At 43.3% G+C, this 13,966-nt stretch overlaps 1 protein-coding gene across 1 annotated transcript in view; it reads right to left on the bottom strand.

Moving 5' to 3' along the window:
- The window catches only part of LOC137369145 (cysteine dioxygenase type 1-like), a 66,573-nt gene that overhangs the window by 28,394 nt on the left and 24,213 nt on the right, over positions 1-13,966 (bottom strand). Inside the window, exons 2-3 of the mRNA XM_068029868.1 lie at positions 1,273-1,350; positions 265-419 (exon numbers count right to left, since the gene is read on the bottom strand). Of these exons, the coding sequence (XP_067885969.1) occupies positions 265-419; positions 1,273-1,350 (233 nt within the window). The remainder of the gene's footprint in view (positions 1-264; positions 420-1,272; positions 1,351-13,966) is intronic.

The following is a 13,966-nucleotide window of genomic DNA, read 5'->3' as shown; positions in this document are numbered from 1 at the left end:
TCCATTATTTATAGGCAATTAAATTTAACAGTGATAGGCTTTGCAACAGTTAACAGCTGGTTATTGAAGGACACTGGTAAAGGCCATATTTCTACTGACCAATTCGAGAAGTGTGCTCTCCTGCATGTCAAGAACCAAACAGATTGAGAATAAAAAAATAAAAAATCACAGGAAACTTAACAAATCAAGATCAATTATAAGTTTCATCTTCAGCCAGTGCAGCTATATATCCTTTTGAGATTTCTTTGAATATGAAAGCCTTACCACTTATGTAGGTACACTGATTTTCCTGGAGGATTGACTCAGATATCTTGGTCAGTTCTTTTTTTTCACCATCGGGCCAGTTAAAGAGTGTTTCCTTTAACTGCCCCTGAAGCATTTTTAAGAAGCAGTGGGAATCAGCATGATCATGGATACTGCTATAAAAAGTGAAAAAAAAAGAAAGTCAACCTACAAAAAGTGGTCTATTTTAATTTTGAGCTTGATAAGAACACTCCTTTGACATCATTAAGATGAATGCACACTGGGCGTAACAAAAATAATTTACTTTTTCTTAAAACTGGTTGCATTTTCATTAGGATCTTCAAACAGCTTTCAAATTAACACCCCTACAACCATTACAATTTATCAAAAATATATCAATGAACAGACAGCATATTAATGCAGTGTATTGGAATACCTACACTGTGGTATGAAGTAAGCCAACAGATTCGCAATCATGCCAGTGTCCCAAAACGCGCTAAAGGGAAGTACAGTGGAGGCCAAGCACATTCCATTGAAGGGAAGGGTGAAAAGAAAACCCACACAAGCACATTTCACATTCTTATACCCTTTTCCAGAAAGGCGAGAGAGTGATATTGCCAGAAATCGGACAGCACATTACGAGCCCACTAATGCTCAACGCTGGTTATGGCCACAGAAGAAAAAAGTGATTACTTTTGAAAAATGAAGTCAACCCCAAAATAGAGGAAAAAACACTCCAAAAGTAGCTAAGCATTACATGCAATTTCCTGTTTTACAAGTGACCTTTGATTTTTTAATCACAATCTGACATTTAACAATATTGTTCATAAGTTATAATAGAAGTTATTGTTGGAATTACTTCATCTTTAACCCTACTGTTAAAGATCAGTGATAAAACACACCCTGGAAGGTTACTTTCCTTTTGTTATTTAAATTGAGAAAACAAACCTACAATGTAGGAAAGCCACAAGTGAAGTATTAAGCCAATGCAAAAAAAAGGCTCTTGAATCATTTGATTAAATGTCTCACCTGCCATGGCCTTCACCCCAGCACAGTATCATCAAATTAAACTTTCCATTTCCTTCATCAACAAGATTCCTTGTGTACCTGTAAACAAAGAAAGTTGACTTATGAGGAAAAGGTGGACAGGCTAGGCTTGTATCCACTAGAGTTTAGAATAGTAACAGATGAACATACGAGTTAGGAGCAGGAGTAGGCCACTCGAGCCTGCTCTGCCATTCAATAAGTCCATGGCTGAACTGATTACTCTACATTCCCACCTACCCCCGATAACCTTTCACCCCCATGCTCATCAAGAATCTATCTACCTCTGCCTTAAACATATTCAAAGACTCTGCTTCCACCACCCTTTGAGGAAGTGTGTTCCAAAGACTCACGACCCTCAAAAAATCTCTGACTTAAGTGGGCAACCCCTTATTTTTAAACAGTCACCCCTGGTTCCAGCTTCTCCCACAAGGGGAAACATCCTTTCCACATCCACCCTGTCAAGATCCCTCAGGATCTTATATGTTTCAATCAAGTCGCCTCTTACTCTTCTAAATTCCACCAGATACAAGCCTAGCCCGTCCAATCTTTCCTCATAAGATAGCCTACCCATTCCAGGTATCAGTCTAGTAAACCTTCTCTGTACTGCTTCCAACGCATTTACATCCTTCCTTAAATAAGGATACCAGTACTGTACACAGTACTCTAGATGTGGTCTCACCAATGCCCTGTATTGCTGAAGCATAACCTCCCTACTTTTGTATTCTTTTCACCGGTGACTTGACTGAAACACAAAACCCTGAGGGGTCTTGACAGGGTGGATGTGGAAAGGATGGTTCCCCTTGTGGGAGAATCTAGAATTAGGGGTCACTATTTAAAAATAAGGAGTCATCCATTTAAGACAGAGAAGAGGAGAAATGTTTCTCGGAGGGTTGAGAGTCTTTGGAACTCTCTTCCTCAAAAATATTTGAATATTTTTAAGTCAAAGTTTCTTGATAAGCAAAGGGGTGAAAGGTTATCGGGGTAGGCAGAAATGTGGAGCAGAGGTTACAATTATATCAGCCATGATCTTGTTGTACAGCGGAGCAGCTTGAGGGGCCGAGTGGCCTACTCCTGCTCCCAATTCTTATGTTACCATTATAGTTACATTATAGTGCCAGAACCAAAAAAAGTCCAAACTAAAAAAATCCACATTTTAAAACCAGAAACACAAAAAAAGGTATTTCCAGAAAAGACTACCTGATGTTAAGCTCAACTGTACTAATTTTGGGTTGGATCTACAAGATAACCTGGAAAATTGAGGTTAATGTTGGCATTCAAAATGTTAAATCTGAAAAAAGAAATTCAAAGCTTAAGTCTCAAGGTTCAACCAAAACAGATGAACAGAATTTGGCATTTACTTGAAATGCAGATCAAACAAGGCAACATAATTTTCCATAATGATGCCTCAAAGACCTGTGCCAGGAATCAGATTCCTCACTTGGCAAGTGCCAAACCTGCCTACAATACTGCACAGAAATATATATATATTAAACGCCTGCTCGGGTCTGCGAAAAAAAAAAGACCCGAGCCCGACCTGGCCCAAGTCCTTCCATTTTTCCCTGCGCCCAACCCAACCGTCAGTTAACTTACCTTCCGTTTTTCACTTAGTTATTTTAAGCTTGTGCAGATCAGCAACAAAACAAACCACCTTTTTAGTCCAAAAATTAAACTAACAGTGCAGCCACTTACCTGTGGTAGAGAGTGTCTGACCCAGCCCGACCCAAGCCAGAATGCCGAACCCAGAAGTGCAACCTGACCCGACCCAGACACGTCGGCAGGTCCAGTCGGGTTTGGGTCGGGTAGCAGGCCTTTAATATATATCATATATTGAAATTAATTTCAATATAAAGTGTAAAGTGGTGCATTTTGGTAAGATGAATAAAGGAGGCCATTATACTACTTGGATGTTAAAACTAAAATGGGGTATAGGAGCAAAGGAGTCGAAGGGTTCAGACGATACAAGAAGATGTAGCAACACAGGTTAATAAAGCCATTAAAAAAAATAAAAGAAAGCACTGGGATTCATTTCTATAGATATAGAATTAAAAAGCTGGGTTTTGTTAAACTTGTGTAAAACCTTGGTTAGACTAGTACTAAGTCTCATTATAAAAGTCTGAGTACTGGTCTTATTATAAAAAAAAAGATATAGATGCACTGGAAAAAGGTGCAAGAAAAGATTCACAAATATATGCTCTCAGTTCTGGTATCATCCTGATCAGGAATGGTTGAACAGGCTTGGGCTCTTTTCTCTAGAAAAGAGAAGGCTGAAGAGTGACCTGATTAGATATTTAAGAATTTGAAAAGGTAGACTTAAAAAGTTTCCATTTATGGGAGAGTCTAAAACTAGAGGTCATAAATATAATAAAAAACAAAGTCACGAATAAATCCAATAGGGAAAAATCAAGAGAAATCCGTTTACCCATAAAGTGTCACGAATATGGCAAAAACAAAATACTGTGGATGCTATAAATCTGAAATAAAACCCCCCCAGAAATTACAGGAAATACTGAGGTCAGGCAGTATCTTTGGAGAGAGAACAGTAAACGGTTTTGGTCAATAACCTATCTGCTAAGTATTTCCAGCATTTTCTGTTTGGTAAAACAGAACTCACTACACAAGAAGCAATTGAGGGAAATAGCAGAGATGCATTTGAGGGGAAAGCTAGATAAACATGAAGGAAAGGAACAGAAGGATATGGTGACAGGGTTAGATAAAGTGGGTGGGAGGACCCTCATATGGAGCATAAACCGACTGAACAGAATGGGCTGTTTGTGCAGTGGACTATGTAATTATGTAAATTAGATGTTCCACCATGGAGTATTTTTAAAGTGGATGAAAATCCAGTTAAATAGTACATGTACCTCCCCATTTTGCGACATTAATTACAGTCAATACAAAGATATTAAGATTAAAAAATCAACATGAAAAGATACAAACATTCAATATAAATGAAGTCGGAAGCCAACATTATGAGCTATTCCAAGACTTGCTGTTAGAAACCAGGAAGAAAACTATTCGCCGATCACCTGAATTTCACACGGTGTAATATGCCTCGTTTACACTGAATGGCCAAGTCACGAATTTGAGGCAGGAGGAACCACATATGTACAGCTGGATTTTGTTGTTCCGCTGCCAGGAGGGGCAGCAGGTGCAGAAATGGCGGCTGCCGCGCGCGATTATGCGGCGAGCAGCTACTTAGCATATTCATGGAGGCTGCCACTTTCCCCCCGCCTCCAAATCATGTGGTAGGGCGACCTCGGCAATGCCGTTCACGGTGTCACCTGTTGAAGGAGCAGGTACTGGCGCCATTTTTAAAAGGCTGCCAGCTCTGCAGACAGCGCATCATAACGCAGAGTTCACCCTTTCCCTCCCATACCCAATAGAGTGCAGAATTCACCTCTTTCTACCCCCCCTCTCAGGATTACATTTTAAAATCTAATTTTGATCTTTAAAAAATGTTACCTCAATGCAGAAAATGCTCAAGTTTTAAAAACAAGCATCTATGACAGAAAAACTTCTGCAGTAATTAGAATGCTTTTCAGAAAAGGTTACTAAGAGGAAGTTATTTTGACAGTCATACATCTAATGCCTTGGTATGTTATTGAAGTTATTTCTATGACTTTACAACAGTTGGTCTTTACACTAATTACAATGCAAGAACAAAACATTAGTGTTTACAGAGTGATATGCACTAACAAAAAGGGAGTACTGGGGAGCCCTTGGAGCAGGCGTTCATCTACCCCTTCACGAACACCCTGATGCAGATCCACACGGCCTGCATCCGGGCTCGCCAGGCGTATGTATTGGTCCCCATCTGTGTAGTGGAGCCTGGTCTCCAATCATCTCAGCCATCCCTGCCATTGGACAAAGACCTTGCTTTGCTCAGACCATGTGGTAGTCGGTGTGCAACAGCCACCCCACGTTAAAAGAACCCGTGCACAGACATCTTCCACCCTCTCAATATGAACTTGGGGACCTGGAGTATCAGGATTGGACGGTTCACTCACCGAAGAACCCACAACCCTGGAGTGGAAGAAAGTAATGTCCGTTCAAGGGACTGCGTAAGAGAGAAAGACAGATGGCAGAGACAGCAAATGGTACAAATTCACGTCCGTAATAAAGAAACAGAAAATAGGAGCAGGGGTAGGCTATTTGGCCCTTCGAGCCTGCTCAGCCATTCATTATGATCATGGCTGATCACCCAACTCAGTAGCCTGTTCCCACTTTCGTCCCATATCCTTTGATCCCTTCAGGAATCCCTCCTTTTTGAAAACAATGTTTTGGCCTCAACTGCTTTCTGTGGTAGCGTATTCCACAGGCTCACCACTCTCTGGGTGAAGAAATTTCTCCTCATCTCAGTCCTGAAATGTTTACCCCGTATCCTTAGACTATGACCCCTGGTTCTGGACTCCACCATCGGGAACATCCTTCCTGCATCTACCCTGTCAAGTCCTGTTAAAATTTTATAGGTTTCTATGAGATTCCACCACCCCCCCACTCTTCTGAACTCCAGCAAATATAATCCTAATGACTCAATCTCTCCTTATATGTCAGTCTTACCATCCCAGGAATCAGTCTGGTAAACCTTCACTGCACTCCTTCTATAGCAACAGCATCCTTCCTCAGATAAGGAGACCAAAACTGCACACAATATTCCAGCTGTGGCCTCACCAAGGCCCTGTATAATTAAAGCAAGACATCCCTGTTTCTGTACTCAAATCCTCACACTATGAAGGCCAACATACCATTTGCCTTTTTTACCGCCTGTTGCACCTGCATGCTTACCTTCAGCAACTGGTGTACGAGAACACCAGGGTCTCGCTGCATATTCCCCTCTGAGTTTATGGCCAGATAATAATCTGCCTTTCTGTTTTTGCTACCAAAGTGGATAACCTCACATTTATCTACATTAAACTGCATCTACCATGCATTAGCCCACTCACACTTGTCCAAATCACCCTGAAGCCTCTCTGCATCCTCCTCACAACTCACCCTCCCACCCAGTTTTGCATCATCTGCAAATTTGGAGATATTGCATTTAGTTCCCTCATCTAAATCATTAATGTATATTGTGAATAGCTGGGGTCCTGGCACCGATCCCTGCGGTACCCCACTAGTCACTGCCTGCCATTCGGAAAAAAGACCCATTTATCTCTGTTTCCTGTCTGCCAACCAATTTTCTATACATCACAATACACTACCCCCAATCCCATGCGCTTTAATTTTACATGCTAATCTCTTGTGGGACTTTGTCGAAAGCCTTCTGAAAGTCCAAATAAACCACATCCACTGGCTGCCCCTCATCAACTCTACTAGTTACATCCTTGAAGAATTCTAGTAGATTTGTCGAGCATGATTTCCCTTTCATAAATCCATGCTGACTCTGTCTGATTCTACCACTGTTCTCCAAGTGCTCTGCTATAAAATCTTTGATAATGGGCTCTAGAATTTTCCCCACTACCGACGTCAGGCTGACTGGTCTATAATTCCCTGCTTCCTCTGTACCTCCCTTTTTAAATAGTGGGGTTACATTAGCTACCCTCCAATCTGTAGGAACTGTTCCAGAGTCTCTAGAATCTTGGAAGATGACCACCGATGCATCCACTATTTCTAGGGCCACTTTCTTAAGTACTCTGATGCAGACCATCGGGCCCTGGGGATTTATCAGCCTTCAATCCCATCAATTTCCCCAACACCCTTTCTCTACGAATACTGATTTATTTCAGTTCTTCTGTCACTAAACCCAGTGTTCCCCAACACTTCTGGTATGATATTTGTGTCCTCCTTGTGAAGACAGAACCAAAGTATACATTTAGTTGGTCAGCCATTTCTTTATTCCTCATAATAAATTCCCCTGTTTGACTATAAAGGGGCCTACATTTGTGTTTACCAATTTTTTCTCTTCACATACCTATAGAAACTTTTTACGTTCCCCACAAGCTTGCTCTCGGACTCTATTTTCACCTTCTTAATCAATCCCTTGGTTCTTCTTTGCTGAATTCCAAACTGCCCCCAATCCTCAGGTGTTGTTTTTCCTGGTAAATTTATATGCCTCTTCCTTGGATCTAATACTATCTCTAATTTCCCTTGTAAGCCAAGGTTTGGCTACCTTTCCCGTTTTACTTTTGCACCAGACAGGGATAAACAATTCTGAAGAGTCACTGACCTAAAACGTTAACTCTGCTTCTCTCTCCACAGATGCTGCCAGACCTGCTGAGTATTTCCAGCATTGTGTTTTTATTTCAGATTCGCAGTATTTTGCTTTTATTTTAGGGATAAACAACTGTTGCAGTTCATCCATGCACTGTTTAAACATTTGCCATTACCTATCCACCATCATTCCTTTAAGTAACGTTTCCCAATCGATCATGGCCAACTCACACCTCATACCTTCGTAGTTTCCTTTACTAAGATTCAGAACCCTGGTCTCAGAATCAACGACGTCACTCTTCATCTTGATGAAGAATTCTGTCATATTGCGGTCGCTCGTCCCCAAGGGGTCTCGCACCACTAGATTGTCAGAGTCAGAGAGATACAGCACTGCAACAGGCCCTTTGGCCAGAGTCTGTGCCGACCCATTTATACTAATCCTATATTAATCCCATATTCCCTACCACATCCCCACTTTCCCTCAATTCTCCTACCACCTACCTATACTAGGGCAATTTACAATGGCCAATTTACTTATCAACCTGCAAGTCTTTGGCTGTGGGAGGAAACTGGAGCACCCAAAAGAAACAGTCACAGGGAGAACTTGCAGACTCCACACAGGCAGTAACCAGAACCGAACCCGGGTTGCTGGAGCTGAGAGGCTGCGGTGCTAACCACTGCGCCACTGTGCTGCCCAACTCAATTATTCCTCTCATTAACAATACCCAGTCCAGGATGACCTGTTCTTTAGGTGGTTCCTCAACGTATTGGTCCAGAAAACCATCCCATATACACTCCAAGAATTCCACCTCTCCGGTTTTGTGACTAATTTGATTTGCCCAATCTATATGCAGATTAAAGTCACAATTACAAAAGTTCCTTTATCGCATGCATCCCCAATTTCCTGTTTAATGCCATTCCCAACATCACCACTACAGTTTGGGGGTCTATATACAACCCCCAATAATGTTTTTTGCCCCTTAGTGTTTCTCAGCTCTACTCATACAGATTCCACATCAGAGCCAATATCTTTCCTCACTATTGCGTCAATTTGGGCTATTGATGCTTTCCAGAGAGGCCATTCCCCCCCAACAGTATCCAAAGCAGTATATCTGTTTTGTAGGGGAATTGCCACAGGAGATTCCTGCACTGCCTGCCTAAACCTCTCACTCTGCCGAGTGGTCACCCATTCCCTTCCTGCCTGTGGTGTGACCATCTCTCTATACATACTATCCACGATACTCTCCGCCTCGTGGATGCTCCAGTGTCCCCAGCTGCCGCTCCAGCTCTGAAACCCGGGCTTCCAGGAGCTGCAGCTGGACACACTTCCTGCACACATGCTAATCTCAGGCACTGAGATTGTTCCCGGCTTCCGACATTGAGCACGAGGAACACACCACAGCTTTGAGCTCTCCTGCCATGACTTAACTCTTTAAATTAAATCAAACCTTCTGGAAGATCTTCATGTCCAATAATATCAGTTACTCTAGGGCCCTTCTTCCCTGGTCCTCGTTACTACAGAACTCGCTTAAAAAAAAAAACACTTACTTTATTTGAAATAAACTTTAAAAACTTTTCTTACCGGAGATACTTACCCAGCTATTTAGAGCTAGTCTCTAACAGCAGTGATTCACCAACCAATCACCTTGCAGCTCTCCTCTGACATCTGTTAGTTTTTTTTTCAAAACTCCGGCGCTCTGGAAGAGCTCCTCGCCGTTCAGTTTCCAGAAGGCAAGAGACTGGGCCTCAATCCTCGGGTTTGATTTATAGGCTCCGCTCTCGGCATTCTCCCCACAGGTCCGCTCCACTCCCGGAAGGCAAGAGCAGTAACATACGTTTGAGCACTACAGTTGCCATTTGAGGTCAAAGGCATTTCTGGGGCAAGTCATGCTGCACACCATATTGATGAGTGTTAGTGCGCATGCACTGAATGCTAGGAGTATGTAGAGTAAGCAGATCATGACGTCAATCAGCATGCAATGCTGATTTGACACCAGCGCTGCCATATTGGAGCTCAAAGCTCCAGCTGGAGTCCTCTTAACCTCGCACAGCTGAAGATGTTCAGCAGCAGGAAGGACCCCCACCAGCACTATTTAAAAGGGATTAATTACTTTCAGGTTAGTAGATGGTTGATTTCTTCTGCCTGTTTTTCAATTCTACAAAAGGTTTGGCGCTTTCCATAGTTGTTTCAAGTTGCAAAAGTTTACAAGAGGTCATGTGGCAGATGCTAAGAGAACTTCTTACTGATCAAGGCTTCTACACAGAACAGTTCCCCCCAGACATGGATGCACTAGTGGGCATCCCCCTTGGAATACAGCAAGACTTGGAAAATGAACAGAACAAACTGCAGACGAGGGGTGAAGGGTTCTCAGCAGGAGTTCATATCCACCTAGGATGTTCAGGGAGCCATTCTTCTACCTCAATCACAGCCAGGAACAGTGTAAGAGACCTCGGTGCTTCCATTAAGACTTCCTCACTCAAATCTGCCATCTGCAACCTCAGAGCAGGACTCTGTCAGTCGGTCAAGGTGACTGGTGAGAAATGTTTTATGCATCTGGCTCCTTCCAGGCTGGAGATATTTGCAACATTTCTCAGTTTGTTATCCACTGTTGTGTAAGTGAAGTCACCGATGCTCTCTATTCATTGACGAGAAAATGAAATGTGGTTACCTTGCAGAGAAGCAGGTGGAGTGAGCACATGGCTTCGCTAAGATTGCAGGCTTCTCCATGGCACATGGTGCCACTGACTGCATATCACTTTGTAGATGCCGCAAGTCAACTTTGTCCTCTACTGCAGCTGAAAGGGATTCCACGCCAACACCCAGCTGGTGTGTAGCTATCTGGAGATGCATGAAGGCATCAGGACAACAGTCACGATGCCTTCATTCTGCAGCAGTCTGCTGTACCAGTGTACTTGAGCTACTACAGCAAATCAACGGGTGGCTACTAGTCAACAAGGGCTATCTGCTAACCACGTGACAAAATCCATAAACATGTGCGTAGCATGCTGAAACATTTACACTACCTGGACCACTCTGGAGGAACCCTGCAGCACTCAGCAGAGTGGGTATCAAGATTCATGGTGGCCTGCTGGATGTTGCCGGTCCTCATCATGAGAAAATGGTCCATCACCTATATAGCAAACAGCTCAGGAGCATGAGGAGGTGGCAACCTAGACAGACCTTTCTGCCTGGGCTGTCCAAGAAGAACTTATTCAAGTGCGATACCAGTAACCCCAATTCCTAATTCAACAGCAGTCCTACATTTTACCCAAACAGTTCCACTGGCCATCAGTCTCCCCTTGGCCACAATGCAAAAATAAATGCCACCACAAAATAAACATTCAAACCAAGTTTATCAAAGTATGTTGCATATGAACAAACCAAGCCACCCATTGTGCCTTTGTCTGTTCTACTGATCCTATGCTGTGCTACCAGTAGCTGCAGCATGTGTAGTGGAAGGCTGCTGACGGCCTTGTAGGACAACCCTTGAGCAGCTGTGGACTGCACCATCTCGGCATTAGCAGCATCAATATGGGCTTGCAGGAAAACTGGCAGCAACAATGGCACTGGTGGAAGGATGAATGCTGTCTGAGGGAGAACAGCAATTTCATACTTGGAGCTACTGCTACTCCCCAGGGCAGTGCCTCAGCAATCAGAGTAATCTGCCAGAGGACAGATTGCTGGATTACTGCAACACCATGCAAGCTCCTTTTCACACTAATCCACAGCAATGACAACAGCAGTAGCTTCCATGTAGTATTTAAACTTCTGGTGGAAACTATGTTGAATCATGGTTGAGTCCATAAGTATGCAGATGGAGTTGGCCACTACTTCCATGCCAAAAAGGTTTGCACAAAGCCCTGTGCAAAGTTGGTACTCTATGCTCTTTGGCATGGAACATATGCTTTCTGGCAGGCTTCCAACACATCAAGCATTTTATTGTGCATGCTCATCAGCCTTCCTCTGTACGCTGTCCCAAAAGTGTTCATCTGACTCCTCTACAGAATTTGTATCACCTCATCCTCCACAAGCTAGCACCTGTTCTATCCTTCCCCCTAACTTGGCTACAGGCTATTTGTGCCCAGTGTCCCACCACGTGCAGATCCTCCCCTATGCTAGCCTCTAAATTATATGCAGTACCAGTATCTGACCTGGTGCTATGCCTTCACTTTCTTCTTGTTCTCACATTGTCTGGCCAGGTTGCACTACTTGGGTATCTGAAAGGAGAAAAGCACAAAGTAAAAAATAGTGTATGCTTGCACCATCTGCAACTTGTAACTCTGTGGGATGAGATGGAGGTGGGATGCAAGTAGGATTAGGTATGAGGATACCCTCATCTTCCATGGTTTCAGTGCTTCTGCTGGCCAAGCGTCAGCAATGGGCCTCCCAATAATGGCTAGCACCATTTCCTCCAGGGTCAGGACATGCAGGTATACCTGTATCCTGTTAGCTCCTTCTGCCTTAAGCTATGCACCACCCTTGTCCTGTAAGAATGATTGCACAAAACCTGCTGACTCTTCAATGCGTTTGATGTGGCTGTCATGGTTGAACAGCTGGCAGTTTGCACAAGCTGAGAGCTATTGATACGAGGCTTGCAGCAGTGTCAAGCGTGCAAGGGTATGAATGTGAAGTATGAGTTGTGACCGATTGTTGGTAGGTGAGTGATGGGGGTGTGGTGAATTGAGAAGTGGCTAAGGCTAGTGGTGCAGTTGGCAAGATGTGGCATTTGAAGCTACATTCACTGATCTTAACCATTCATGAGGTCATTGAACTTCCAGATCCTTGTGGCTCGACTCCTGGCATCAACCTCCACAGCCATTTTCGTCAACTACCTTTTGAGTTTTTAATCTTGAGGGCCTCCTGTGGATATAGGACATCCCTCATCCTGCACATCTCCATCAAGGCCTCCAGTGCAGCATCAAAAAGCCTTGAAGCCCACGATCTCCCATGTTGTGCCATTCTTTGCCAGGTCAGAAGGAGCAGAACTACTTCAAACACCTGCTCCAGGCACAATGGACCTCTCCCAAAGTGGTGCTAGCCCCTCAATTTTGGATACCCTGTTGATTTGTGCAGCCACACAACAGCATGGTTACTATTGGCAGCACACTAAACAGCAGGCAGCATAAAATGGACATACAATTGGGTTAATCATGCACCATGATACTGTGCCTGTTTTACCACCACCCCACCCCCCAACATCTTGGCCTTCCACAGTAGAGTCATGACTAAGGTCAGAGCACAGAGTTAAGAAACAAGTAGCAGTATGGATAGCAAACTGTCCACAAAACAGGAAAGAGTGTAGGGGTTAAGAGATAGTTACTCAAACTGGCAGAAAGTGATATCCCACAGTTTATTTACACAATGATTTGGACTCTGATTGAAGCCCTCGTTTTTGTTGAGAAGATTCCAGGTTTGGAACAAAAAAAATGCTGCATATTCATGAGACATGACTGCTGACACTAGTCAGCTAGATGGAAAAGAAAATCCATGAGTCTCCCACTTCCACACCCCCCGCCCACCCCTTCAGCATAACAAACAAGCGTATGGTATGTAATTTCAAGTGAACTAGGTTCATTTACTTTTTACTGTAAAATTCAGACTTCAGCTACATCCTCATTTAAGACCATTTTAACTTCATACTTGACCCTAGGTTCTCCAACTGTGCCATTTCTCACCTAAACCTTACCTCAGTCATACAGCACAGAAACAGGCCCATTGTGTCTATGCCGGCCATCAAGCACCTATCTATTCTAATCCCATTTTCCAGCACTTTGCCCATAGCCTTGTATGCTATAGCGTTTCAAGTACTCATCTAAATACTTCTTAAATATTATGAGTGTTCCTGCCTCTACCACCTCTTCAGGTAGTGTTCCAGATTCCAACTACCCTCTGGTTGAAAACATTTTTCCTCAAATCCCCTCTAAACCTCTGCTCTTTACCTTAAATCTATACACCTTGGTTATTGACACCTCTAAGGCTAAGGAAAAGGTTTCTTCCTATCTATGCCCTTCATACTGAAGTATCCCTCAATCAGCCCCCCTCAGCCTTCTCTGCTTTAAGGAAAGCAACCCTAGCCTATCCAGTCTCTTCATAGCTGAAATGCTCCAGCCCAGGAAACATCCTGGTGAATCTCCTCTGCGCCCCCTCCAGTGCAATCACATCCATCCTATAGTATGGCGAACAGAACTGTACTCCAGCTGTGGCTTAACTAGCATTTTATATAGCTCCATCATAACCTCCCTACTCTTACATTCTATGCCTCAGCTAATAAAGGCAAGTATCCCACATGCCTTCCTAACCACATTATCTACACCTGTGCTGCTGCCTTCAGTGATCTATGGACAAGTACATCAAGGTCCCTCTGACCCTCTGTACTTCCAAGGGTAATTCGCTGTTTTCTGTCCTTAAGCCAATTTTTTAACTAAGCTGGCACTGACTATCTCATGAGCCTCTTTTTTTTTTAAACCAGCCTTTTATGTGGTACTTTGTCAAACACTTTCTTAAAATCCATATAGAAAACATAAT

This window comes from Heterodontus francisci, chromosome 4 (genome assembly GCF_036365525.1).
Source record: "Heterodontus francisci isolate sHetFra1 chromosome 4, sHetFra1.hap1, whole genome shotgun sequence".
NCBI lineage: Eukaryota > Metazoa > Chordata > Chondrichthyes > Heterodontiformes > Heterodontidae > Heterodontus > Heterodontus francisci.
Note: the sequence above shows the minus strand (reverse complement) of the source record. Positions and strands in the feature narration are given on the sequence as shown.